Source organism: Rhineura floridana, chromosome 6 (assembly GCF_030035675.1).
Source record: "Rhineura floridana isolate rRhiFlo1 chromosome 6, rRhiFlo1.hap2, whole genome shotgun sequence".
NCBI classification, from domain to species: Eukaryota; Metazoa; Chordata; class Lepidosauria; order Squamata; family Rhineuridae; genus Rhineura; species Rhineura floridana.
In genome coordinates, this window is record NC_084485.1 from 89,291,173 (window position 1) to 89,317,341 (window position 26,169).

General features: G+C 39.8%; 1 protein-coding gene across 3 annotated transcripts in view; it reads right to left on the reverse strand.

The window, feature by feature from the left end:
* BEND5 (BEN domain containing 5) overlaps positions 1-26,169 on the reverse strand; it is a 1,596,389-nt gene that overhangs the window by 918,698 nt on the left and 651,522 nt on the right. For all 3 annotated transcript variants that reach the window (XM_061632932.1, XM_061632930.1, XM_061632933.1), the window contains one exon: positions 15,744-15,960. In XM_061632932.1, coding sequence (XP_061488916.1) covers positions 15,744-15,960 — 217 coding nt within the window. The remainder of the gene's footprint in view (positions 1-15,743; positions 15,961-26,169) is intronic.

Consider the following 26,169-nt stretch of genomic DNA (forward strand, 5'->3'; position numbering starts at 1 on the left):
CTTCCTGCTGATACCTTCTTTATCAACAATTCTGGTTAATCCTCAAATACAGGACAGCAACAGTACCTGAATACGGAGCAACATATATTTAGCCTGCAGTGTTATATAACCTGTCAGTTAACAAATGCATGACACGAAGTAAAGCCATGTAACCCAATTGAAACAGTTTGTATGGGAGGCTGATTTCCCCTGGGAACAGTAGCATCAAGTAAGAAACTGAACCCGTTAAGTATAACCTTTTCAAAGGGCAGAAAAAATCAAAGGTAATCAAGGATTTCCCCTAGAAGGGCATTTATAATTATATTCCACTTTTATTTATAAAAAAGCCTTTTAATGTTGGTACTACAAAAGGACTCCACACAAAGAAGCCTTGCTTTATATAACTGGATCCCATCCCTAAGTCCTTTTTATATGCAAACTGCTCTTGACACAAGCTAAGCACTGATAAAAGAGAATTCCCTTTCAGAACTGTGAGATACACTTTCAAAGTAATGCATGCCAGTTTAGCTATACGTCTCTCACTAATACCATGGAGGAGATTATTTTAAGGGGGGGGGGAGAGACAGAGAGAGAGAGAGAACAAGCATCATAATTCAAACAGATTCATTTTTCTTTCATTCCATAGTGATGATTGTTGATTTCTAAATTCCATCAATCTGAGTAGTTATTGCATAACTGGTAATAGGCAGGCTCCACTGGGCACCTAACTGAACACAGGACCAACTCCTATACAAGAAGTCTCATTTAAGGGGTGAGTTCCATTTTTTTCCTAAGGTACATGGCCAGTAAAGTCTGAGAGCCTGAGAACAGCCTTGGAGCAGAAGGTACAATCCACGATTGTGCATTCCATTTTTTCCCCTTTACTCTGGTGTACTCAATCAGATTCCACCACTCCCACCCCATTTCCAGTAAGGTGAAACAAGAGGCTGTCTCTATATAGAGTAGGGTTGCCAGGCCAGAAGCATCCCAAACTCTGAGATTTCAGGGGTGGACCCCAGTGATGTCATGGGGCGGGCCTAGTGATGCCATTAAGCATGATACATTAAGCATCAACCACAGTTGCTTGGAGCATACCACTCAAACAAACAAAAATATCTCTGATTGGAAATTAAGATGGAAATCTTAGCTAATTGACTATGTCTCCAGGTCCAGCTGAAGTAACAGTATCATTCCTTCTCACTTGCTTAGAGAGCCTGCTTAAGGAACATTTAATCTAGCCTACTTCCTTCTGGCAAGAAGGGTTTAAGTGCCCTCAGGCCAAGCCAGTCACCAGAATGCCATTTAGCATGTGTTTTTAAATTGCTTTTTAAAAATGTGTTTTTAAATTTGTATATTTGTTTTTAATGTTTTTAATTGTTGTAAACCGCCCAGAGAGCTTCGGCTATGGGGCGGTATACAAATGCAATAAATAAAAAAATAAATAAATTTGTAGTAAGAAAGCCTAGTGTTGTGGAGATGTTAGATGGGTGCACTCAGGAGTAAAGATGGATGCCCTGAAGGCTGGAATTCTAAACACACTTACTAAGGGACTAAGTCCTATAGAATTCAACAGGACTTACCTCAGAGTAGATATTGTTAAGATTGTGCTGTTGGTAAGGCTTGGCTAGGGATCCTCTGCAAATATATCCATATCAAAACAAGGTTGGCAACCTGCACAGCATACTATGGCAGATCCACACCATGCATTTAAAGCACATTCAATATACATTTGAAGCACATGAATCCTAGTACAGAATCCTGAGAACTGTAGCTTGTTAAGGGTGGTAGGAACTATAACTGTGAGGGGGAAACTACACTTCCCAGGATTCTTCGGGGGAACTCATGTGTTTTAAATGCGAGTTGGATGTGCTTTAAATGCATTGTGTGAATCTACATTACTTCATACACTTTGCCTGCATATACATCATTTTAATTATATTTTAAAATGGAAATAAGCTACAACGTTTACTGGGTGACTACGTACCATCTCTCACACTAATTTGCCCCTCAGGGTGAAAACAATAGAGGGGGACCATGACCGCCCCAAGGAAGATGGGCATACTTAAAATGTAGAGGAAATAATCATTTGTAGTTAATAATTTACAACCATAGTATAAAATCAGATACATATCAAGACATAGTATGAAAAAATATTTATGTAAGCATGAATGTCAAAGATGTTTATCATTTACACAACCTGTAAAGATATTTATGGTACAGTCCTATGGATGTTTACTCAGAAGCAAGTCCCAATGTATTAAATGGGGTTTACTCAAACAAGGAAGCATGCACAGGACTGCAATTCAGTGATGAACTTCACTCACCCAATCCAAAATTCAGAATCGCACCACTTTAAGCTGTTTTGCTGTTTTATACTTGTTTTATGGTTATTGGATTTTAAATGGCTTTATTTCTTGTTATGAGCTGCCTTGATTTCCAATCCTACCTTACAGGGTTGTTGGAAATATTCCATATACACACACACACACTGAAGATGTAAAATACATACACCCCATATATTGTCGAAACTTGTTGGCCATTGCAGAACATTTTTTTAAAAGTATTAGTTTCCTGCCACATAAAAGCAGTGACACCTAAGTAAGCCCTGCCTAACTGCTTTTTTTTTCTTAAGGATCTGAGGAGGAGAGATTTACAACAGAATCCTTTTCTATGTTCACTCAAAAGTTCCACTGATTTTCAGCACAATCCAAACCAGGTCTACTCAAAAGTAAGTCCTACTGAATTCAATGGGGTGAACTCTCAGGTATGTGAATTACAGCTTTACTCTCAGAAAAAGCTTCATAGTGGGAAACTTTTCAAAACAGGTTATGAATAAGACAAATTCACTGCCCTCTTCCAACAGGCCAGTAAAATTTAAAGTTGTTTGACTCTTTAATTAGAAAAGTATAACACTGCAGCATGTAATTTTTTAAAAACTTGTTCAAAAATTGTTTGAAAGATAAAATGTATTATATGCCGTTTTTGCAAGTAATTAAAAAAACCCTACACACACACTTTTATTATAATTATAACCCAAATTGTTTACTGTGTATGCCCACCAAGATCCTGCTGTGATCTTATGTTGTAGTGCAATCCTATGCATGTTCACTCAGAAGCAAGTCCCAATCCTTTACAGAGGATACTCTTTATGATGCTGAAATCTATATATTTATTGAATTCCTGATGCGAGACAAGCAGGAAAAGGAAACTGTGCTCAGAACTTTAAATGGGGTTTAGCTATTGCTATTGTCAATCACAATACTGATTTCACTTATTGGCTAAAAACCCAAAAGGGCAGGGATTAGAGCATGTCTGTACTAACAGAAGTTGCAGGGGGTGGCGGCTGACATGCTAGTTTATATCTTTTGAAACAGACCACCTAGAAACTTAATTTATTTTTTAAATGAAAGCTGAGAGTCCAGAGATTAAGATGACTCTCCTGGAGACCTGAAGAGCACCCCCCGCCCAAAACCAGGGTCTCCAGGCAAAAACCGGACACCTGGCAACCCTAATATAGAGACACTTGTGATAATGGAATTGAAGAATCTGATTTTTGTGAATTCTGTTATGAACTGACCTGATCTGCAACTCCTGGGCTAATGTGTGATAGCTGTGAAAAAAGTGAATTCCATGCTAGGTGTTACTAGTAGAGGGATAAAAAAATGTCAATTCTGCAATGTCTTTATACAAATGTACAGTGCAACCATATTTGGAATATTGTGTATGGTCCTGGGTGCCTCATCTCAAAATGGATTTGGAAAGATGAAAAGGATGTAGAAAATGGGAATCATAATAATAAATGTTCTGGAGCAGCCACCGTACAAGGAAAGTTTGGCACTATTTAGTTTAGAAAAAAAGGTAAGGGTGAGCATTGCAGAGATGTATAAAATGATGCACAGTGTGGAGAAATGGGAAAGAAAAGCATGTCTCTCCCTTTTTCATAATAATAGAAGCTGGGGCCATCCAATGAAACTGAATGATGGGAGATTCAGAGGAGACAAAAGGAAATACAAATTGATATATTCCAACTGCAGTGTTTGTATAACTCCTGTTAAGTGAATCCTTTGTGCACTTTTGTGAATGTGAGAATAAATTCCTTCAAATGTGCTTCAGTGGAAATGAATCAGTGTGATGTAGTTTGGTTCACCTTGGGCACGTTACAAAGTTGCAGCCTAACCTACATAACAGGGCTGTAGTAAAGATGAAATGTAGTAACTAATGATGCTGACAACATTACATGTGGTGGTGATGGGGCTCAAAATGCAACCTCTGCCTGTCGATTTGAGATGACTGCAGGGACTTTCAAGTCTGGGGCAATTTGAACTGGAATTGACTCTCTGCATCTGCTGCCCCGAGGTCTTCCTGTTAATCTCTCCCCCACCATCCCCGCCAGCAAAACACCCTTACATTTGAAAAGAGAAAGGGAATAAAGAGTGGCAGGCTGGGTTCAGACAGGTCTCTGCTTCACTCCAAGTTACAAATGACATTCCTGAGAACATCATTTCTTGGTAGGATCAAGGGTTTGCAGTGTTCTCTGCAAAGAAAAACAAACCCCACAACCCCAGGAGGAAATGATACTACCCCGCATGCTGATGTGCCTCATTTTCAAGTTCAAGTCAGACAGACAAAAAACAGTGAAAGAGGAAGGATTGCAAAGGAAAGGCAGAGAAGGCAGCTTCTCCAAATCATTTGCTTTTTAGAGTTTTCCTTTCAAATGCTCAAAAAAACCACTTGACGGCAACACCTGGAAAGCCCAAATGGATTTTGAGGTGAGCTTGGGTGGGTAGGAGGAGTGGCACATGTGGCTAGAGATAACCTCAGGTATGTCTGGGCTATTCAGAGGAAAGAGATACAAATGTGAGAAATAAATATGTAAAACCATACTATATCAATATCATTATGGAAACTGTTCATGTAGGTTGTGGTTAACTAGATTAACCATTTGTTGTCATTCTGGTTAGGCATTAGAACTAAAGACAAAGGCATTCAATATGTTTCCTCAAGACTTTCTGATAACAAGTACAAGTTGTTTAAAACTTCAGTTGGGGCTCATTCACATGATCTTTGACACATACCCTGATCACCACTAACCCCATCCCGTAAGAGGTTCAAAAAGCTGGTTAAACACACTAGGATGGATTCAAATATAATTGTAAGTGGAGATCTGCTAATGGAAAGCAGTTGCTAACAGCAGGGGGAGGTGATTTCCCCCCAGTTCTCCTTATGTCCCCAGTAATTCTGATCTGGAGTGTTGGGAGCCCCTCTCTAACAGCACAGGAAGTGGCATGGAGGCCAGCAGAGTGTAGAAGGATTCAGAAAAAATGCCTTCCCAGTGAAGCCTCAGCTGTAAACAGAAGAGCATCTTTGGGTCCCACTCTATGGCTACAATCCTAAACATACTTACTATTAAAGTAAGTCCCACTGGACTTAGTGAAGCTTACTTCCTACTAAACATGAAGTGCTATAAGTCATGATCTGGCACATGTTGGAGCATTCATCAGATGTGCCAAACCTTAACTGCTGATTTCACTGTGTGAAATATTGTTCTTGAGACAGACATAACTGTTTGTGGCATTCATCTGGCCTGTTTCTGTGTGACCTAATTGCATCAATGTAACCCTAACCCTAACAGAAATTGGTAATTACCTGGAAGGAGTTTTGTACTAAATGTGTGAGTTCAAAATCCTTTGTTGGATAACAGACTGAATGACATTGTCGTCAAAAGTTCTTCTGCAGCCCAGTTTCTGCACATGTATGGTCACCATTCAGCAACCAGGTGCCCCAAACCTACTACTTTATAGGTGCATATGCAGAAATTTAAAAATGTAAACCCTTTACATTCTGAGTGAAATTGTAATTAACCAGACCATCTTTGTTTAGTGAGTATATTCTCTTTAGTGTCAGTTCTCTTGATTTTTTCCCCTTGCAATGTTACTGTGATCTTACATCCAGATCATATCTTATTTGTTTGGAAGGAGGTGCTGCATGTCCACTTTAGAAGACTGCAGACCAAATTAGACATGATGTTGATTACATGACTACAATTAAAATTAATGGGCACTTTTAAAACGTACCATGGGGTGGTAGTGGCTAGTAACATCAGGGCCATGAGGGGGGGCAGGAAAATTCAGTCCTTTCCCCCTGTTGCAGTTCTCATGAAAATTCCTTCTCCCATATGCTATTTGCATTAGGAGGGATTACTCCATTAAAGTTAACGATGCTGATTTTCATTGGGACCATGGCAGGTGATGAAATGGTTAAACTCCCCTTCCTACTCCCCTGGTCCCAATCCTGCTGCCCCCCCAGTTGATATTTACATTTACCAAAACATGCACATTAATTGCATTAATGCAATTAATGCCACACCACTTATGAATGTTTATAAGGTACTTTGTAAGAACCAAATGGTTTTAAAATTAAAGTTTGAATACCGGAAAGCTATACAGCTTGTACTGTTAAAAACAAGGCTGATTAATATTTAAATGTCATCCTCAACTACGTGGAACTGTAGCTTAAAGAAATATATTTCATTTTAAAACTGCATGATGTATATTAAGGCACTAGTATAATCTACTTAAATACAGGAAATTGAGGTCAATCAGAAATTTATATTAAGCTATAAAACAACCTTTACAATATTCTAAACTAAAGCGAGTAACATTTTATTAAGCATTTTGTAAAATGTGAACCCGAGAAATGAACAAGACATAAAAATAAATACTTTCTTAAGGTAAGAAGAATTTAAGAAAATCACATTCATGCTATTTTTCTTCTGTGAAATAGTTTAACTCGTGTCTTGGTTATGTAGGCTTTTTCATCTCAATCATCAGCTAAGGAAAGCCTGAGAACCACAGTTTTCTTACAAATAATGATAAAAAACATTTCTAGTTTTCATGAACAGAGTGATTGCTGCATGGGTAACATTGGTATCATGGATACATGCCATCTGGATCTGGCCAATCATTTGTTTTAAATATTCAGGATTAACAAGACTGCTCCTTAAAATGGAAGTGTGATCTTTAAAGCATATGTGGAAGGCAGAGGAGTTCCACCCACTTTAACAGATCATATGCTGTTGTGATACTTCAAGAGGGCACCTAAATCTAAACCTGGTTTTGCTACTTTTGTTCTTAATGACTAGGCTCAATCCAAAAAGAACTGTGGAAGAAGTGTTAAATTTTCAAACAAAAAGGTTCCTAGCAAAGTGCAAGACACAGAATGGGCTCGAGTTACAGTAAGCCAAATTTCAACTGAACATCAGAAAAACATCCTGCTACAGTGGTATGACAATGGAACCAATTATCCAGGGAGGTGGTGGGCTCTCCAATACTGGAGGCATTCAAGAGGCAGCGGGACAGTATGCTTTAAGCTGGATTCCTACATTGAGCCTAGGGTTGGACTCAATGGCCTTATAGGCCCTTTCCAACTTTACTATTCAATTATTCTATGAAAGGACACCCAGAGATAATCCTCTCTCTTCTAAACCAGCAGGTCTTCAGCTCTTATTAGCCTGCCTCCTAGATAGCTTTTTTGGTTTATGTATTGTTTTGGAAAGTGCAAATTTGGTAGGTTCACCTACAGGCCAGCTCCAGGCATGCCTGGGCCCTTGGGCATCAGCTTGCCCTGGGCCATGGTGTGTGCCCGCGTGTGCCCGCGAGCAGCCCCCCACCCCCACCTACCTGTCTCCTGTCTTTTACCGTTACCCTTAATGAAGATGGCGGCCGCGGTTTCCCTAAGGGGATGAACCCTCTGCTGCCATCTTTGTTGATGGCACACATGCGTGCTACGCGCGTGCATCTCTGCCATCAACTAAGATGGCAACAGCAGCTTCAGTACCTTAGGGAAGCCGCGGCCGCCATCTTCATTAAGGGCAATGCTAAAAGGCAGGAGACAGGTAGGTGGGGCAAGGGAATGGTGGGCAGGTGGAAGCTCCTGCCCTGCGATCTGTGGATGGTGCCGCGGATCGCGGAAGGGGAGCAGAGGGACCCTCAGGGGTTCCTGTAGCTCTGGGGCCATCGGGCCAGTGCCCCACCTGGCCGCCCTTTAAAACCGGCCCTGTTCACCTTAAATGCAAACTGAATTGAATTTCTCCCCAATCCTTGTAGTTGCTCTCTTTACTAATAAAATTAGTACCAAACTGAACAAATAAATGACGTGTCCTTAAACCTTTTGGTAAAATCTAAATTAATCCGGCAGACTTTTAGAGGCAAATCAACTGTCATATAAATATATACACTGGGGCCTGGATTGGTAATCACACCAACATGCAAACTTCCCCTGGCTCACTTCAACATATTTACTTTTTGTGATCTTGTGAGTAACTGAACCCCAACCAAGTCTTTTACAAAGAGATTGCAAAAAGGAAGTGGGTTAGTTGATTACCCTTTTACCAACTCTGCATAATACCTCCACCTCCATGACCACCTAGACCCTCCACATTCACCTTTCATTTTCCTGAACTCACTTGGCAGGCAATGAGGCAGCAGGAGTGACATCGACATCTTTCTCTCCTCTTTTGTTCCTCATTCTGTCAGGACATCTAATAGAGAACAGCATCCCAGGTATGACAAGCTCTGAGAAACATAGTTCTCCATGATTTCTAAGTCCAATTGTGCTCTGATAGATGGAGGCTTGGGGTTAGGCAGAGGTTGCTGCTGCCCCTGCCAGGTAGTGTTTCTACGTTTGTGGAAAGGAAACTAGCTAACTGGCAGAAAGAGATGGTGTTGGAGTGCAAACCATGAAAAAAATCAATCCCAAACAAAAGTCTTGAAGGGTCCGAACACGCCTCATATTGGAATGAGACTTTGCATACTTCAAGCTCCCACAAGTCAAACCTCACTCCCCACTGCTTGTCCAAATTCTATAATCCACAACAAACAATCCATACACAAATGCAGCTTGCATGGGGCGGTATATAAACTGAATAAATAAATAAATAGAGGACACCAAACAAACAAAAGCTGAATATGCTTGCCAGGGGTACTGTACATTAAGGACGGATAACTTATATAATTGCTCCTAATTTGAGAATATCACAATTTTAATTTGGCAATTCTGTCTCCATCTGATAGTCAACAGAACAATTATTGCTTAACATTCCAGAGGAAAATACAGACATTCCTAAAAGACACAGATAAAATGGTTTCAAACCATTCTAGGATATTGCATCTGTTGTTCATTCTTTTCTTTACTAATCGTATGTCATTTGTCTATCCTTGAGTACAGTCAAGCATATAGTAAGTGACAGAAAGATGTAGTTAACAATCCTATACTAACGTAGAGACAGCATCACAGCCGGTTGTTTTAACACACTTATACAAAATAGGCTTGTATAGATTGACAGTAAACAACATAACACACAGTCCATTGATCATTATTCCCTCCAGCAGGTTTTCCTGCCATAAAATGGGTCATAACAATCTGCAGTTGATTCTGCTTTCTCATCCCAACAGAGCCATTAAGTTCAAACTTCCTTGAAACTTCAACCAGTTCTATTTTTTAATGACTTCAGAATGAGAAAGTGCAAAGGGGAGGAGATGACCTACAAACCTGCCTAAGAATTTTATTTTTAAAAACCTGTTTTTCTAAATATACTGTAAGGGTGTAATCTTACTGCTATTTAGACCAGGCTGAGAGGAGTCGGATATGGCAGGTCTCTGGCTGAACCAGCTGAGTCCCACATTCTGGCTGGCTCAGCTGGAGATCCTCTGGAGAAGCCCAGCTAGGCATAGGGGGAGCTGGCAGAAACCAGTGGAAAGCCCGAAAAGGGGGCATTCCAGGGGGTGTTAGAGGAGAGCCAAGGGGGCAACTAAAGCTATATCCTGGTCCCATTGAGCTCCCTCCCATGTCCCTCCATCCTGGCAGCCGATACACTGGAAAAAGGGGTGGTGCAAGGAAACATGTATATCGTTTCCTTCTGTCGCATCCTGCCGGTGCAGGCAGAGTCCTCCCCTTCCAGAATCTCCTGAAGTTATTCTGGACCTGGTGGCCCCTTTCTCCAGCTCTGCCTCCACCAGCTCTGCTCCCACCAGCCTACAACAAGATGGATTGCTCTGTCAATAGTGGTCAAAGGACTTTTGCATTTTTATACTATAGTCAATCAAACACAGAACAGTTCCTAGGAGAATGATTTTGTTACCTACAATAACCCAACGTTTTGTGAACAACAGACTGTGGCAATATTATTTATTTATAGCTACTGTTTTGATGTTTGCAAAGCACTGGGAATTAGTGGTGACCACTTTCTTCACTATGATGTCTGCACAACAAAGCTTATTGGGAAAAACGAGAGATCATTACAAAGACTTCATTCTGTGGTCGTTTGGCATAACGCAACCACCTGAAAACAGAACAAAACATGAGACAGTTCTTTTAATTTTGTTAGATCTTTGATCACCCTTAGCATTCTGATCTCTTGGGATCATGAAAGCATGCTAGACTCTACTTGCACATAAAATAAGACTCCAGTATTTATGGCTACAGAAAATACCTATAAAAGTTAGAAGGGGGATAAATGTAAACCTAGGTAGAGATCATCAGATAGAACAAAGTTCCCAGTATACAGCTAGATAGATAAAACCAGCTGTTTCCCTGACTGCTTGGCTTCTTTATTTAAAAAAAGAGGGGGGGTGTCTTCTATCTCCATTATTCTAAAATAGTTTTAATTTCAGTGTGTTAATTTTTTATGAGGGGATAATAGGTCTGTCCCAAGCTAGAGCCCAGCAGATGTTGCCATGCACACATTCACATCAATGGACAGAGCAATCTTATGTTCACATGAGCAATCTTATGTTCATACATCTTTGCACAAAAAAAACTTTATCTAATGGTTTGTTCTTAATCTAAATCACAGGTACTTAGCAATCACAAAAACATATTGTGGAAGGGTTTAAAACAAGGGTAAGGAACATGTACCCCTTCAGACATAGTTGGGCTACAGCTGTAGCCAGCAAGGTCAATACTCAGGGAAGATGGAAATTGTAGTCCAGTAACATATGGAAGGTTCCCCACTGTTGATTTAAATTTAAATTTTAAATGGTCATCTAGTCCCATATCCCAGTCTTACAGCAGAATTAAATAATAGATTATCTCTGAATCAAAACTCGAAAAGTAACAATCAACAACTCTTGTAGCTGGCTTCCTTTCCTCCATTTCTCAATGCCCATCACACTAACTGTATTCGAAGTCTTCATCTTAACAGCAGAAAGCTCCCAGAAAGGATCTCATTTAATTAAAATAATTAAAAATGCATTATACTTTCATGACTATGCATTAGATAACAATGAGAACAAATGTCACATTGCTACTACTCTGCTTAACTATTCACATATTGTAATTTGCTAAGCAACATTACTGGAGAGGGACAGCCTGACTTCTGTTGTCTAGGCTCTAGTAAGCTCTAAACTAGATTACTGCAATGTGTTATATGTGGGGCTGCCTTTGAAGACAGTTCAGAAACAGTAGCTGGTGTAGAATTCAGCAGCTAGATTGCTCATTGGGGCAAGACAGTTTGAGCATGTAACACCAATTTTGGCACAACTGTACTGGTTAGCAATTTGTTTCTGGGCTCAATTCAAAGTGCTGGTTTTGACTTATAAAGCTTTATACAACTCAGGACCCCAGTACCTCAAGGACTGCCTCTCCCCATATGAACCAACCCAGACCTGCATTGTCATCTGAGATCCTTCTTCGTGTGCCTCCTCCGAGGGTGCTACAGAGGGTGATGACATGAGAATGGACCTTCTTAGTGGTGGCCCACCATTTATGGAACACTCTCCTCAGGGAGCCATCGTCATTTATGTGTAGATGCCAGACAAAAACATTTCTCTTCCCGCAGGCATTCAGCTCTTCATTTTGGAGGGTTTTTTGGAGGGCTTTTGGAGGGCTTTTGATGTTTCAGCCTCTTTTAGGGGGGTAGGCTATCCTGCCATCTTTTATATTTATGTACTGTATTTTTTTAACTTGGTACTGTTTTAGTGTTTTTATATTGGTTTTAATCTTTTTACTGATTGTAAGTCACTTTTGGTTCACTTTTGTGAAAAAAAGCCACTAAAAAAATTAACAACCACAATAACAATATTAACATTGCATCTTTGGGAATGAAGTAGCCCCTAAATCACAGATGATAATAAACTTTCAGTGCATAGCTGCAAGGTCATCTCTGCATAGGAATATGATTGCCATAAGAGTCTGAGTTGGCATAGTTGAAGCTTTAATGCTGACTTGCTACTAATTATCTGACTGTTTGTTTGTTTTTAAATCATCCACTATTTATTTATTTATTTATTAAATTTATATTCTGCCCTTCCTCCCAGTGGGAGCCCAGGGAGGCAAACAAAAATACTAAAAACACTTTCAAACATCTTAAAAACAGACTTTAAAATATATTAAAGCAAAACATCTTTAGAAACATATTAAAACAAAAAATATCTTTAAAAACATTTTTTTTAAAAAACCTTTAAAATCTTTAAAAAGCAGTTCCGACACAGATGTAGAATGTCTACTTAAAAGGCATGTTGAAAGAGGAAGGTCTTCAGTAGGCACCGAAAAGTTAACAGACATGGTGCCTGTCTAATATTTAAGGGGATGGAATTCCAAAGAGTAGGTGCCACAGTACTAAAGGTCTCCTTCCTATGTTATGCGGAATGGACTTCCTGATAAAATGGTATCTGCAGGAGGCCCTCACCTGCAAAGCGCAGTGATCGACTGGGTATATAAGGGGTAAGACAATCTTTGAAGTATCCTGGTCCCAAGCTGTATAGGGCTTTGTATGCCAAAACCAGAACCTTGAACTTGACCTGGTAGCTAATGGGCAGCCAGTGCAATTCTTTCACCAATGGGGTGACATGTTAGCGATACCCTGCCTGCCTGAGCCGCATTTTGCACCACCACCAGCTTCAGGACCAACCTCACTACTCCAACTGAATACATGATTTGACAGTTAAAGCTTAAGTATCAATTGCCTGACTGTAGAAATTTGTGCAACCTACTGTTTGCATATGAGGATCTGTGGAATAGGGCTTCTTGCTACACACAATGCTCTGACTAGTCCAATAATTTTCTTTCTTAGTTAACTAAAAAATAAATGCCTATATCTGTATTTACCACAAGAAATTATTTGGGGTGAGATTAAATACAGTTTAAAGGAATGCCTTCAAAAGAAGGAAGAACAAACATTTTCCAAAGATAGCAGAGGCAGAATGAGCATGTCAGTAGAAATGATACCCAATGAATATCTGCTATGGTACCAAGCTTGTAAGACAGCTTTATTTTCAAGATCATTTGGCACATTTTTAATGCTTGAGAGAGCCCTCTGGCATAAACAGTAGAAGTAGAATCAGATCCCGGCGCTCCTTTTGGGAGGAAGGACAGGATATAAATTTAATAATAAATAAATAAATCTGTTTATCTTCATGTTAACAATAAAAATCTGTGCCATTTGGCTCTACAACCACTGTGAATTTTAGTAATCTAATGGAAATTGTATGTCCTATCCTGCTGTTTCATTTTTAATTTTCAAAGAATTTGAGGAAGCATTTATGGATTTAATTGGGGAACTTGTCAGAGGAGGGAAAAGTATAAATGTGATTAGCTCCAAATTGTTAATACAGCATTATGAGTGACTCACCCATATCTGAGTACAATAACCTTATTCTGGCTCCATTATATGCGGCAACTTTAATATGTTACCCAACACAAAGCATCTGCTTTCAATGACCTCTCTCAAGCACTGATAATTTCAGTTGTTCAAGATAACCAAGGAGGGGAAAAACCCACCTTTTTTCAACCCCTTAAAACTGGGCATCGGCAACAAAACACTGTACAATTTAAGTCAAATTTTCAAGCTTTCTAGGAAAATGTCACAGGAAGAAAACTCAGGATTATTTAAAAAGTACTACATTACTTCCAAGATTTGATACAGAGCAAGGTTCAACAGTTGTGCAGTAGTAGTTTTTTTAAGCATGATAAAAAGATGAGTAGCTCTGTTGCAAATCCTCCATCACACAAATATGCCTATTACTGAAGAACAAAGATATAATGGCCAGAACCCAAAGAACTGTGAAATTAGTTCTATGAGTCCACAATTAAAAATCCACCATACAACTCCCTCCCCCCATGCCGTATGGCAAACTGCTATGGAGAGACAAGTTTCTAAAGATGTTTGTGATATTGTAGTGAACCTTTTCAAACAACAAGAGCACACACACGCGCACAATAAATCCACTGGCCTAGCACAAGCCCATTGTGTCAGCCTAAATACCTCTCACTCATAGCCAATGTCTGAAATTATAACTTAGGAAATTCTAATGCCATATTTTGAACACAAGCTATTATTGCAGTTTGCAGAGATATCACAGATAATTAGGTAGCTCTAAATGTACAGTAGAGACATTATTTCAACATGACAGATGTATCAGTCTAGAAAAAGAAAATATAAAATCTTTGTATCTATATTTTAAGTAGTTTTGTGATGGTTTTGAACAATATGCCAAGATGATCACTTTGTGCTCAGTGTTCAAAAAATGGAAAGGTGGGAAAGGATCTACTAAAGCTGCAGACAGATGTGTCCTCTGAGATGGACATTTAAACCATGTCAGTATCAAGATTATATAGTTAGTTTTCCCTTTATGGCATTTTGCCTTCATCTTTCCCTACTCCCATCCCCTTTTAATTTTGCCTCTCAGATGGGATGTCAGGAGGCATGGAATACAATGCTCCAACAGCTTTCTGCTTTCTCAATTCCTCTTTGTTTAATTTTCAGCTTTTATAAACTTGAAAAATAATATACTTTTTCCACTTGTTTTGAATTAATCAAGGAGGCCGACTGATAATCTTGTGGCATAAACTCTTGAATTTATACATGGGACACTCACAACTTTAGGACAATGTTGAGCTTCAACCCTCCTGGTTTAAATAGGTGACATGAAAGGTTTTGGACACAATCCCTGCAATCAGAAAAGTAGAATTTTGACATGGAAAATAGGTAGCCTGGCCAGGAGACCTAAGGGGTAATGGCCACATCCATATGTGTGACTGGCCTTTTTTTATATTCAGGCCCAACATCAGCTTTCATAGGGGTCTGAGAGGGATACCATTGGGGGGGGGCTTTCCTTTGAACTGATAGTTCAGTGTCAAGTGATAACATATTTCCAGAGTCTTTTTCACTTCCATACAGGGACTCATTGTTTGGCCCTACCAGTCTTGACATAGATCAGTGGCTGATCTTAGTGGCCACTTGTGCTACTGCAGGCCATGCTTTTTGTTACTAGAATTAGCAAGCCCTGGCAAAGCCTAAATAGTTTTGTTCAATAACTATTGGAAATACAATAGCAGGTATAAATGCAGGACACTATATATATATGGTTTGCATATGCCCATATAAAATAACATCACATTATGAAGAAATGCATTATTTTTTGAACAAAATCCTGGTGAATGTAGAGAAGGAAGGACGGCTAACAAGCTATCAGTAAAATCAAAGACACAAATTTCTTTTACATTACTCATTTAATATATTTAGAAACAAATTCAAACTATGCACAATTTCCCCCTTGCACTCCATGTGGCAATCAAGCTGCTTTATGTGTAATTAAACCTGCATTTGCCTATTTCTCACTGTGCAGCTAAGCTATGTTGTGTCCTGATAGCAGCAAAACAAATACATGCATGGGTCCATTAGCAAAAGACGAATGCTACTATATCACCATGTAGTGGCAGGAATTCATAAGGAAACATTCTGAGTGGTAAATGCACTTGTTACTCACCACACTAAGTCCTAGTAGCTCTCTGCAGTAGTAGTCCATATTCCTCTTCTGTAAGTTATCGAGATAGTGCTGAAGCCGAGTGTAAGTGTATGGGTAGCAGTAAGCAAACTGGTATATGTCATCCTCTCGATCAAAGCAGAATGCAAATGACATAACATAGTTCTTCCTGTGATCAGGGCAGCGGTAATAATATACATTCTTGGGTGGCAGTCTTTGCCTAAAAAGTAAGATGAATGCCTCCATCAAAATCCACAGACTAAATTAAATGCAATAGTGAAGTCTCAAGATGATGCACTATCTTGCTTTATTTATTTATTTTATTTATTTATTATTTAATTTGTATCCCACCCTTCCTCCCAGCAGGAGCCCAGGGTGGCAAACAAAGCGCTAAAAACATTTCAAAACATCATAAAAACAGATCTTAAAATACATTCAGACAAAACAGCATTAAAAACATTTTTAAAAGGAACAACTTTAAAAAAGGGTTAAAACATTATTAAAAAACATATTGAGCAATTCTAACACAGACACAGACTGGGATAGGTCTCAACCTAAAAGGCTTGTTGAAAGAGGAAAGTCTTCAAAAGGCGCCAAAAAGATAGCAGAGATGGCGCCTGCCTAATATTCAGACTTTACAAGTTTACATATATAGAGAATGAGAAAGCTCTCTTTTCTGACACAATAGCCAGGTTCTCTGTGACTTTGACTGCAAAGGAGTAAATCTGAACCAGGTTTCATATATAAATAATCCATGTCCACCTTCCAAGTAATCCTCTCCCATCTTCCAGCTTAATGCACAAATGAGTTAAATTCCTACAACTTGGACCTGGACCCCTACAGTCCTTAGAACATTTCCTCCACTGCTTTACAATACAGCACAATCCTATGTATGTCTACAAAGAAGTAAGACCTATCAGTTCAATGGGAGTTCCTCCTAGGTAAGTATGTATAGGACTGAAGCCTTAGCGATATATTTCCTTTTGCGTTTCTTTCCCTTCTTGTTTTTTTAACATTTATATTAACTATACATTATATGTAAAAACTTAATACATAGTTGCAATAAAGAAAACAAAATCTCAGCATAAGACAATGCAAGTGTGAGTTCTGGAAATAACAGGAAAAACCACAGTAGGCTTTTAATTTAATTTGAATGAGAGGTCTGTATAGCATCTTTGCACTGACATAAAAACTCAATTTGATTATGTAGCAACGTTGGAAGGATGAGTAAAAGATCCATTCCCGAAGCAGGCAGGCTGTGGGGGTACAGCCTTTATACTTTTTTATATCTGGACAGACTCCACAAGGGTCTTGCAATTAAATACAACAAATTCCCCAATCCTATTTTGCAAAAACATGCTATCCTGCAGACAGTAGCTTATTCAATTAAGCAATATCATAAACAGGTCCTCCCTAATGCTTGTAGCAGAAGTCAGCTACCATCGCCTGATGATGGTGAGGAAAACATAATATGATTTACAGACATAACAATAGTAATGTGTCCTACTGTAATAATTCTGAGAAATAAGGCAACTGGAAAGGTTCAGTTTTGGCCTTTCATTGCTGATATGAAATGGAGGACAGAAACATCTCATGATGGAAAAGGTTTTCCAATTAGCAGCAATTTTATTTATTTATTTATTTATTTATTGTACTTTTAGACCGCCCTATAGCGACAAGCTCTCAGGGCAGTGTACAACAGAATAAAACCACATTAAATACAGATGAGTGCGGGTACAATACAACTATAAAAACATTTTAAAAGCAAGGTTAAGACAAAGATAAAATAAAATTACAATTAAAATTAAAATTAAGGAGTATGCAAACCAAAACTGAAATCTTCTTGACAAAACATAACAAGACTCAATGATGCAATTAATTAGAGACAATATAAACATTATTTGTTCTTCTCATTGCTCTGGCTCTTGAACCCCAGTAAATAAAGGGGGACAATCTATATTGATCCTTTTTATTTACATAGTTCTGACTGAAGATCCTCATGTCAACTAGTCACAAATGATTTTTTTTCCAGACCACAAAGGGGAATGGGAAAAATAATGTTTAATTTCATAAAACTAGCAGTGAGAAAAAATTACAACCAGCTGTCCTCATAAAGTATCCTCAGGTAATAGGGTCTTGAAATATCTCAACATATTTCTATCACCCAACATTACTGTAGTGCGCTATCAGGTATATCTCACTGGATCTAAGATCAAACAGATTATATAGTTGTGGGTAAATATATCAAAGCCCCCTACCTTAAAATGCAATGAAAGTTCACTGTGTGTTGTCAAGTGCAGAAGTTTATTCCCAAACTGGCAAAAGGAGAAAGTGTATTGATCAAAATAAAGATCCAAAGTAATAGGGATAGCTAACTAATTTTTGTTTCCTAGTTTAGATGGCATGAAGCACATGTTGCTTCCACCTATTTAAATTTAACTGTTCACTACCCTAACATGCTTGTGTGTTCCTAAAACATGTTTTGATATTATCGCTCTCTTCCATTCATGGTCAGAAATTGTCAAACCTGAGTATCACAGTTTTAACAAAGATGATTTATGAATGTGTTTGGATATCATAGTTAAACTTGGAATTTAGGACATCTCATACTGCAATTTCACTACCCAGTGCCTTTCATTCAAGGAGAGCCTATCCTTGAGGGATAGAAATCCAAACTCTCAGAAAAGGTCCAAACTCTTAATTTTATTTATTTATTATTTTATTTATATTCTGCTGCTCCTCCCAGCGTGAATATTAATTCAAAACATGGATCCCCTCCCTCAGTGTAATGGACTCATGGGGCTATTAATATATTCTTACTACTTTTAACACATTGTCAGTCCTAATCTGTCCCCAAGTCAAATGGAGAAGGAGAGTGAGTGTTTCAATACTAACAAGACATTTTTACATACAGGAGCTCAATCAGATTAGATCTTATGTGGGAATTAAAAAAGGAGGAAGGGAGAGAGAAAGGGAAGCACAAGAGACAAGGCCCTAGATATGGCCAACCAAGTTTTTGATAAGAAAAAGACATTGCTCAATTCTTGCAGTAACCTCTGTGTCCATTGTTTACTCTTTTCCTGTTTTTGTTCTATGCCTGCTGGAAAAGGACACCCACACACTGTAGCAGCAGCTGCTTCTATTAATTTAAAGCTATTACAAAAAATTAAAATTAAACCCAATTACTTCAGCTGGTTTATAGCCGGAGAATGGCTTAGTCTGATTGTTCCCTCTGGTTATGGACAAAATAATATTACTACCTATAGGCAGCTGCCAGTGGAATACTAATATGTCTTTGGCCTGGCAGGGACAGAATAAGAATGTGAAATTTAACTGCATTTCTGAATCAAGAGGGGAATTATATCTTATCACAGATCTGCAGAAATGCTCCATCATTTTATGCTATAGGTCATTCTATGCTATGGTATAGGTCATACAGTATGTCATAGCTAAACTGAGGAAGCCATACTAGAGCATATTTGTAGTCGTTGCTAACTAATACTAGAGTGTATTGTCCGAATGGCTATACTTCTGACTGACTATTTAATGACAAGATTTCCAAATTCCCTTCATACAAACATCTTTCACTCCATTGGTTTCAGGATGATACTGAAAGAACTTTTAATATTTTAGGCAGTAATGTTGGCTGCTTGGCTTACAAAAACATTTTATTCTATTGCCACTCTGCTTTAGAAAAATTGTTATTGCTCCTCCTATCCCTTTCTATGCTTGCTACACAGCTCTGGACCATTCTTAAAATTTGGGCAGCCATGCATGCTACTACTGTGTTAGCACTGGTGCTGGTGTCATATCCCAATGTGAATGCAGTAAGATTCACATTGTGCATTGTGTGAAGGCAATGTGAATGCAGTAAGATCTTCTTGTGTTAGACTTCACACCTTACCAACTGATCCAATGGGCTGCTGAGGAACTGTGCGTTCCACCAAGGGTTATACTTTTCCCACCTGCTCAATCCACCCAGCCCCCCAACGTTAAGAGTTGCTGCCTGAAGTAATTGCTTGGGGAGAGAGCTGTTGTGCCAGTTTAGCAGCTCTTATAGTGAAGACACTGGTGTTTTTTTTAATAAAGTGGAGCTACCACACTTCATGACTGAACACAACAAATTCCTAACAGTTGAAGCTCATAGGATTTTTAGGCTTCACTGTGCTGGGCTGACAGGGCTCGGTGGTCCTTTGCTGGTGCCTTGCTCTTTTAGTAGGCTCTGATTCACATTGCCGACCAGACAATGGCTCCTGAGGAGACTGTACTTGGTCATTGCCTGAAGGCTGCACCTGGGGGGAAAGAAGCAGGGTACATCACACTCAGTGATCTGCCTTGGAACATAAGGAGCCTAGCGTCAGGCAGAAGGAACGGTGGGAAACCTGGAGGATATAAAAGACCTCAGAGAGGGGGAAGAGAGGAGAGAGCCCAGTGGACACACAGGGCTCGAATAACTAGGTCTCTAAGTGAGATGTCTCCACACAGGAGGCTTGGCCTTCACTCACCAGCCACAAGCCATACTCTCCTCCTAAGCCCCATAGGTCAGAGCGAAAGAGGGAACCCCTCCATCCTTGGTTTGCCTAGCTCCCATCCTCCATAGAGAGGTATAAGAGCCTTGGGCATAAGCCTGCCAAGGCCAACAGTAGAGAAACCAGGCACCCCAGAAAATGAGGCCTACTTAAGTACTTTTCTCTTTGGTGAGAGTAACCTGGGGCATGGGGGGAGCTGGCATGTGAAGCAAAGGAGCTGAAATAAAGCTATACTTGCACAGACTAGAAGTAGGTCAGTGCCTTCTTTGACCCCTCAGTAGGTGAGGGGTGATATGGAAGATATGGAAAGGTTATCTTTTGAAGTGCCCTGGACACTTCAAAAGCACAATCCCCTGGGCACTTCAAAAGCACAGCACAATCACATGTTTATAAAGTGATTAACAACCATCAGCATTTTTTTTGTATTATCTTGGCCCAGTTCAATCTTTGAGACACAGGTGTTAGTTCCTTCTAGAAATGGAAACACAAAACTGACCAAAGCCTTACCCCAAGTCACCCAATGAATTTAAGATTAAGTTGGTATTGCTCATTTTATTTATTTATTTATTGTATTTATATACTGCCCCATAGCCGAAGCTCTCTGGGTGGTTTACAGTAACTAAAAACATTAAAAACAAATATACAAATTTAAAACACATCTTCTAAAAAACAATTTAAAACACAATTTAAAAAATTTAAAACAATTTAAAAACACATGCTAAAATGCCTGGGAGAAGCTGAAAGTCTTGACCTGGTGCCAAAAAGATAACAGCGATGGCGCCAGGTGCACCTCGTCAGGGAGATCATTCCATAATTTGGGGGCCACCACTGAGAAGGCCTTCTCCCTTATTGCCACCCTTCGAGCTTCCCTTGGAGTAGGCACCCAGAGGAGGGCCTTAGATGTTGAGCGTAGTGTACGGGTGGGTTCGTATTGGGAGAGGCATTCCATCAGGTATTGTGGTCCCAAGCTGTGTAAGGCTTTATAGGTTAAAACCAGCACTTTGAATTGAGCTCGGAAACATACAGGCAGCCAATGCAAGAGGGCCAGAATTGGTTTTATATGTTCGGACCGTCTGGTCCCTGTTACCAATCTGGTCACTGCATTTTGCACAAGCTGCATTTTCCGAACCGTCTTCAAAGGCAGCCCCACGTAGAGTGCATTGCAGTAATCTAATTTGGAGGTTACCAGAGCATGGACAACTGAAGCAAGATTATCCCTGTCCAGATAGGGGCGCAGCTGGGCCACCAACTGAAGTTGGTAGAAGGCACTCCGTGCCACCGAGGCTACTTGAGCCTCAAGTGACAGAGATGGTTCTAGGAGAACTCCCAAGCTACGAACCTGCTCCTTCAGGGGGAGTGCAACCCCATCCAGGACAGGTTGGACATCCACCATCAGGTCAGAAGAACCACCCACTAGCAGCATCTCAGTCTTGTCTGGTATGAGCCTCAATTTATTAGCCCTCATCCAGTCCATTGTCGCAGCCAGGCACCAGTTCAGCACATTGACAGCCTCGCCTGAAGAAAATGAAAAGGAGAAATAGAGCTGCGTGTCATCAGCATACTGATGGCAACGCACTCCAAAGCTCCGGATGACCAACCCCAACGATTTCATGTAGATGTTGAACAGCATGGGGGACAGAACTGACCCCTGCGGAACCCCATACTGGAGAGTCCAGGGTGCCGAGCAATGTTTCCCAAGCACCACCTTCTGGTGCCGATCCACCAAGTAGGAGCGGAACCACCGCAATGCAGTCCCTCCCACTCCCAACTCAGCCAGTCTCCCCAGAAGGATACCATGGTCAATGGTATTGAAAGCTGCTGAGAGATCAAGAAGAACCCACACAGTCACACTCCCCCTGTCTCTCTCCCGGCAAAGGTCATCATACAGGGCAAGCAATGCTGTTTCCGTGCCAAAACCAGGCCTGAAACCCGACTGAAATGGATCCAGATAATAGGTCTCATCCAAGAATGTCTGGAGCTGGCCCGCAACCACTCGTTCAAGGACCTTGCCCAGGAATGGAACATTTGCTACCGGCCTATAGTTATTAGGATTTTCTGGGTCCAGGGAGGGTCTCTTCAGGAGTGGTCTCACTACTGCCTCTTTCAGACCATGGAACTGAATGGTCCTTCTGAAATACATTTTAAAACCATTTTCCAAGGCAGTTTCAGATCCTGCAATATAATACAGCTGCTCTTGTTCTAGTTGTAATTAATCAAAAACACTTCTGAATATCTTTCTCCTCTTTAACCACCACTTGATTGCAGTCCCCATAGCTTTTCTACCTTTGAAAACATCTGGCTGTTTCTCTGTGCACAGAAGAAAAATAAGGCAACAAAATGCCATAACTTTCAATGGTTTAATTAAAAATTGAGAAATCAGCACTCTAAAATTGCATATTTTTAACATACTAATATTAATTGGGTTTTGTGAATCAATATGCTAACTGTAATATGGAATGTAAGCTGCCTTATATTGAGTCAGGCCAATCACTCCATCAAGTTCAGTACTGTCTATACTGATTGGCAAGAACTCTCCAGGATGCCAGACAAGAATCTTCCTCTCCTGTCCTGGAAATGTAGGGAATTGAACCTGGGACCTTCTCCATCCAAAGCATATGCTCTTGGTAACTGAAATAATGAAATGTACATTGACATTGTATGCTAAAAATAAGCAAATGCATTACAAAGGGCTCATCCATACAACTGTATAATCTGCAGTGTTATTGCTTTGTGTCCGCATTAATTTACCGTCGTCCATATCACATTGCAAGCTAGTATGGATTTTCGCGTTCACAAATCCTCATGAGAAATACTACTGAAAAACTGATAGGCTTTCATGTATCGATAATCAATTGCATTAATGTCTGTGCACTCAGACGCAATGCAATAGGCAGTCCATGGGTACTCCTCCATCATATGCAAAGCCCTCATCTCCTTCCCATCCACTAGCACATCCACAAACCTCCACATGCGTGGGAATTCAAAAAGAGATATACGTTTCTGCACTGTTCCGAAAAAAAATGCATGAAAAGCAAACAACCATTATGAACCAATCATTGAAAAGGGATGGACTTAAGGGAGTGGTCAATTGTAGAGCAATTTAGACCAAAGAAAGTCCACATGTATGGATGCTTGATAATCGGGTTTTCACAATAATCCAACCACAAACAGGACCTGTATGGATCTCAGTCAAGGCCACTAACTGAATATGGAAAATGTGGGTTTTGTGGTTAGGTATGGATGGGCCCAAAGATAGTGGTTGTTTACCTGCCAATCTGACTTTTAAACATCCTCTCATAACAAACTTAAATAGCATTCATCAGCATAGAACGAGATGGAATGAGTCCCAAGACCATCCAGTCCACCTGCTTCCACTGCAGACCCATCCACATATACAATCATTTGGCATGATTCATCAAGTCATCCACAGATCAACGGAAACAATGATATGGCACAAACAGAAAACAAACCAAGTATTTCAAACCAGAGGTGCCTCAGTTATTCAGAGAACGTTTTTTAATATGCAGCAGTGGGATAGATGAGAGAAAATAAGCTGAGCTTGAATCCTAGCAAAATGGAGGCTCTCTGGGGGAATGGTTCCTCTGTCTGAGAAATTGACCAACTGTCTGACCTGGATGGGGTTGCACTCCCTAATGGAGCAAGTAAAGAGGCTGGGAGTGTTTCTCGATTGAGAATTGTCACTGGAGCCCCAGGTAGCCTCTGTGGCTAGGAGCACTTTTTACCAGCTTTCGTTGCTACAACAGCTGCTTCTGTTCATGAACCAGGAGAACTTGACCACAGTAGTCCAGGCATTGGTGTCTTCAAGACTGAATTACTGTAATACACGGCTTCCCTTGTATTTGGTTCAGAAACTTTAGTGCAGAATGCTGCAGCATGATTGCTGACCGGAGTGAGATCCTGTCAGCATATTACACACCTGCTCAGAGATCAGCATTGGCTGCTGATTTGTTACTGGGCCAAATTTAAGGTGTTGCTATTAGTACATAAATCCCTTAACAGCTTGTGATCAGTTCAGTTGCGGGATTACCGTACCCTATGTATGCACTTGGTTACTTCGATCTACGGAACTAGCACTTTTACAAGTGTCACATAATATCCATTCTGCACTTGTAGGAATCAATCTTTCAGCATGGCAATGCCTACACTCTGGAACTCCCTGCCTATTGACATTAGGTAGATGTCTTCACTGTACTGTTTTCCATGCCTTCTAAAAATCTTTTTGTTTAGGCAAGTCTACCCAGGTAAGTAGAGTTGACATGTATTTTATTTTTAATGTATATTTTTAACTGCTGATTTTACTTATATTTTTATTTTTTGGGTCAAGTTGTTTTTAGCTTCTGACTTTTACTGATAATTTTAAATTATATTTTATGTAAACTGCTTAGAGGTTTCTACAATTAAGTGGTATAAAAATTCAGCTAAAGACACAATAATAAAATAGGATGATTCAGGGTATGTGATCCAAGCCACATACTACTCTGAAAGCATAAGTAATGGACTGCATCCAGACCATGTTAGTTGCCGTAGGTCCCACTGAAATCACATTAGTTCTTTAAATACCTTAGATTGTTCCAGGCTGGGCATATAGTCTATGCTAGTACTTTTTTATCACTGCCACCACCTCACACAATCTGAGTTTCATACTGATCATTACACATAGTCACATGCATTTTTCTTCTAATTTTCCTCCCCTTTAACCAAAAGCAGTCTTGGGTGTCTGCAAACATGAGGAAAAACAGCAAAATAGGAATGCACCATATGTGCAGTGCAGTGCAGGATAAGACAAAACAAATCTCCAAGTGTGCAATAGGCTCCAACAAAACCTGAGTGTAAACAAGGTTTGTATGCTTCTAGGGACAAATCCCCCCTAACAGGCTCTGCCCCTTCCTTGAGGAATAAAAAGGCTCAAAAGGGCAGACCTCTGGCTTGGAGCCTAGCACTCCTCTAAGAAATCCCTCTTGGCATTTCATGGGGACATGAGTCCCTAGTGCAGATTAATCCAGTTCCTTGGGGTTGCATGCGCCATGGGTATGAACTTCAAAATTCCTGATCTGGATGAAGAACCCATCCTCCATTTTTCCTGGGCTGTGGCTCAGGTCTAGTCATGATGTTGGGGCCTGGGTCTTAGTACCACTGTACTGATGGACTGGACCAACCCCTCCTAACCAAAACTCAGACTGCTGCTCAAGATGGGGGTCTTGACAGCTGCCCCAGATGGGGGTCTTGACAGCTGTCCCTGTGGCCACTGGGCTGTTGGATACACTTGTCCCCTTCTCATCAGAGCCTAGGCTGCTGCTGTAGGCAGGGATCCTGATACCATTCATAGCTGGTAGAGCAGACTGCAGAGTTGATTTAGAGATGCAAAATGGCTGGAGGTAAAAGGGTTTATTTATTTATTTATTATTTATTTATTATTTCAATTTATATACCGCCCTTAGTAGAATAGCTCTCAGGGCGGTGAACAAACAAGATAAAATACAATATATCATAGTAAAAAATCATAAAAACATGTACAAACAAACAACAGAAAGCACAACAAAAACGAAATACAACACAAATTAAGAAGGATACATGTTTTTTTTTTTTTTCAATAATTTTTATTCAAATTTTCATAAAACATACAAGACGAAATCATAAAACATTCAAAGACAAAAAACAAAATCAAAAATAGTTAAACAAAAAAATAAAAAAAAATAAAAATAAAAATAAAAAATAAAGAGTAAAATATTGACTTCCCATTTGTCAAAGATCAGATCAGTTATAAGTCTATAATATATAGCAATCCTGTCTCTTAAGTCATATTATAAAATCACTTTCCTCCAATAGTTATCTTACTTAATCATCAAATCTCATAAACATTACTTTATTCTTTCCACAAA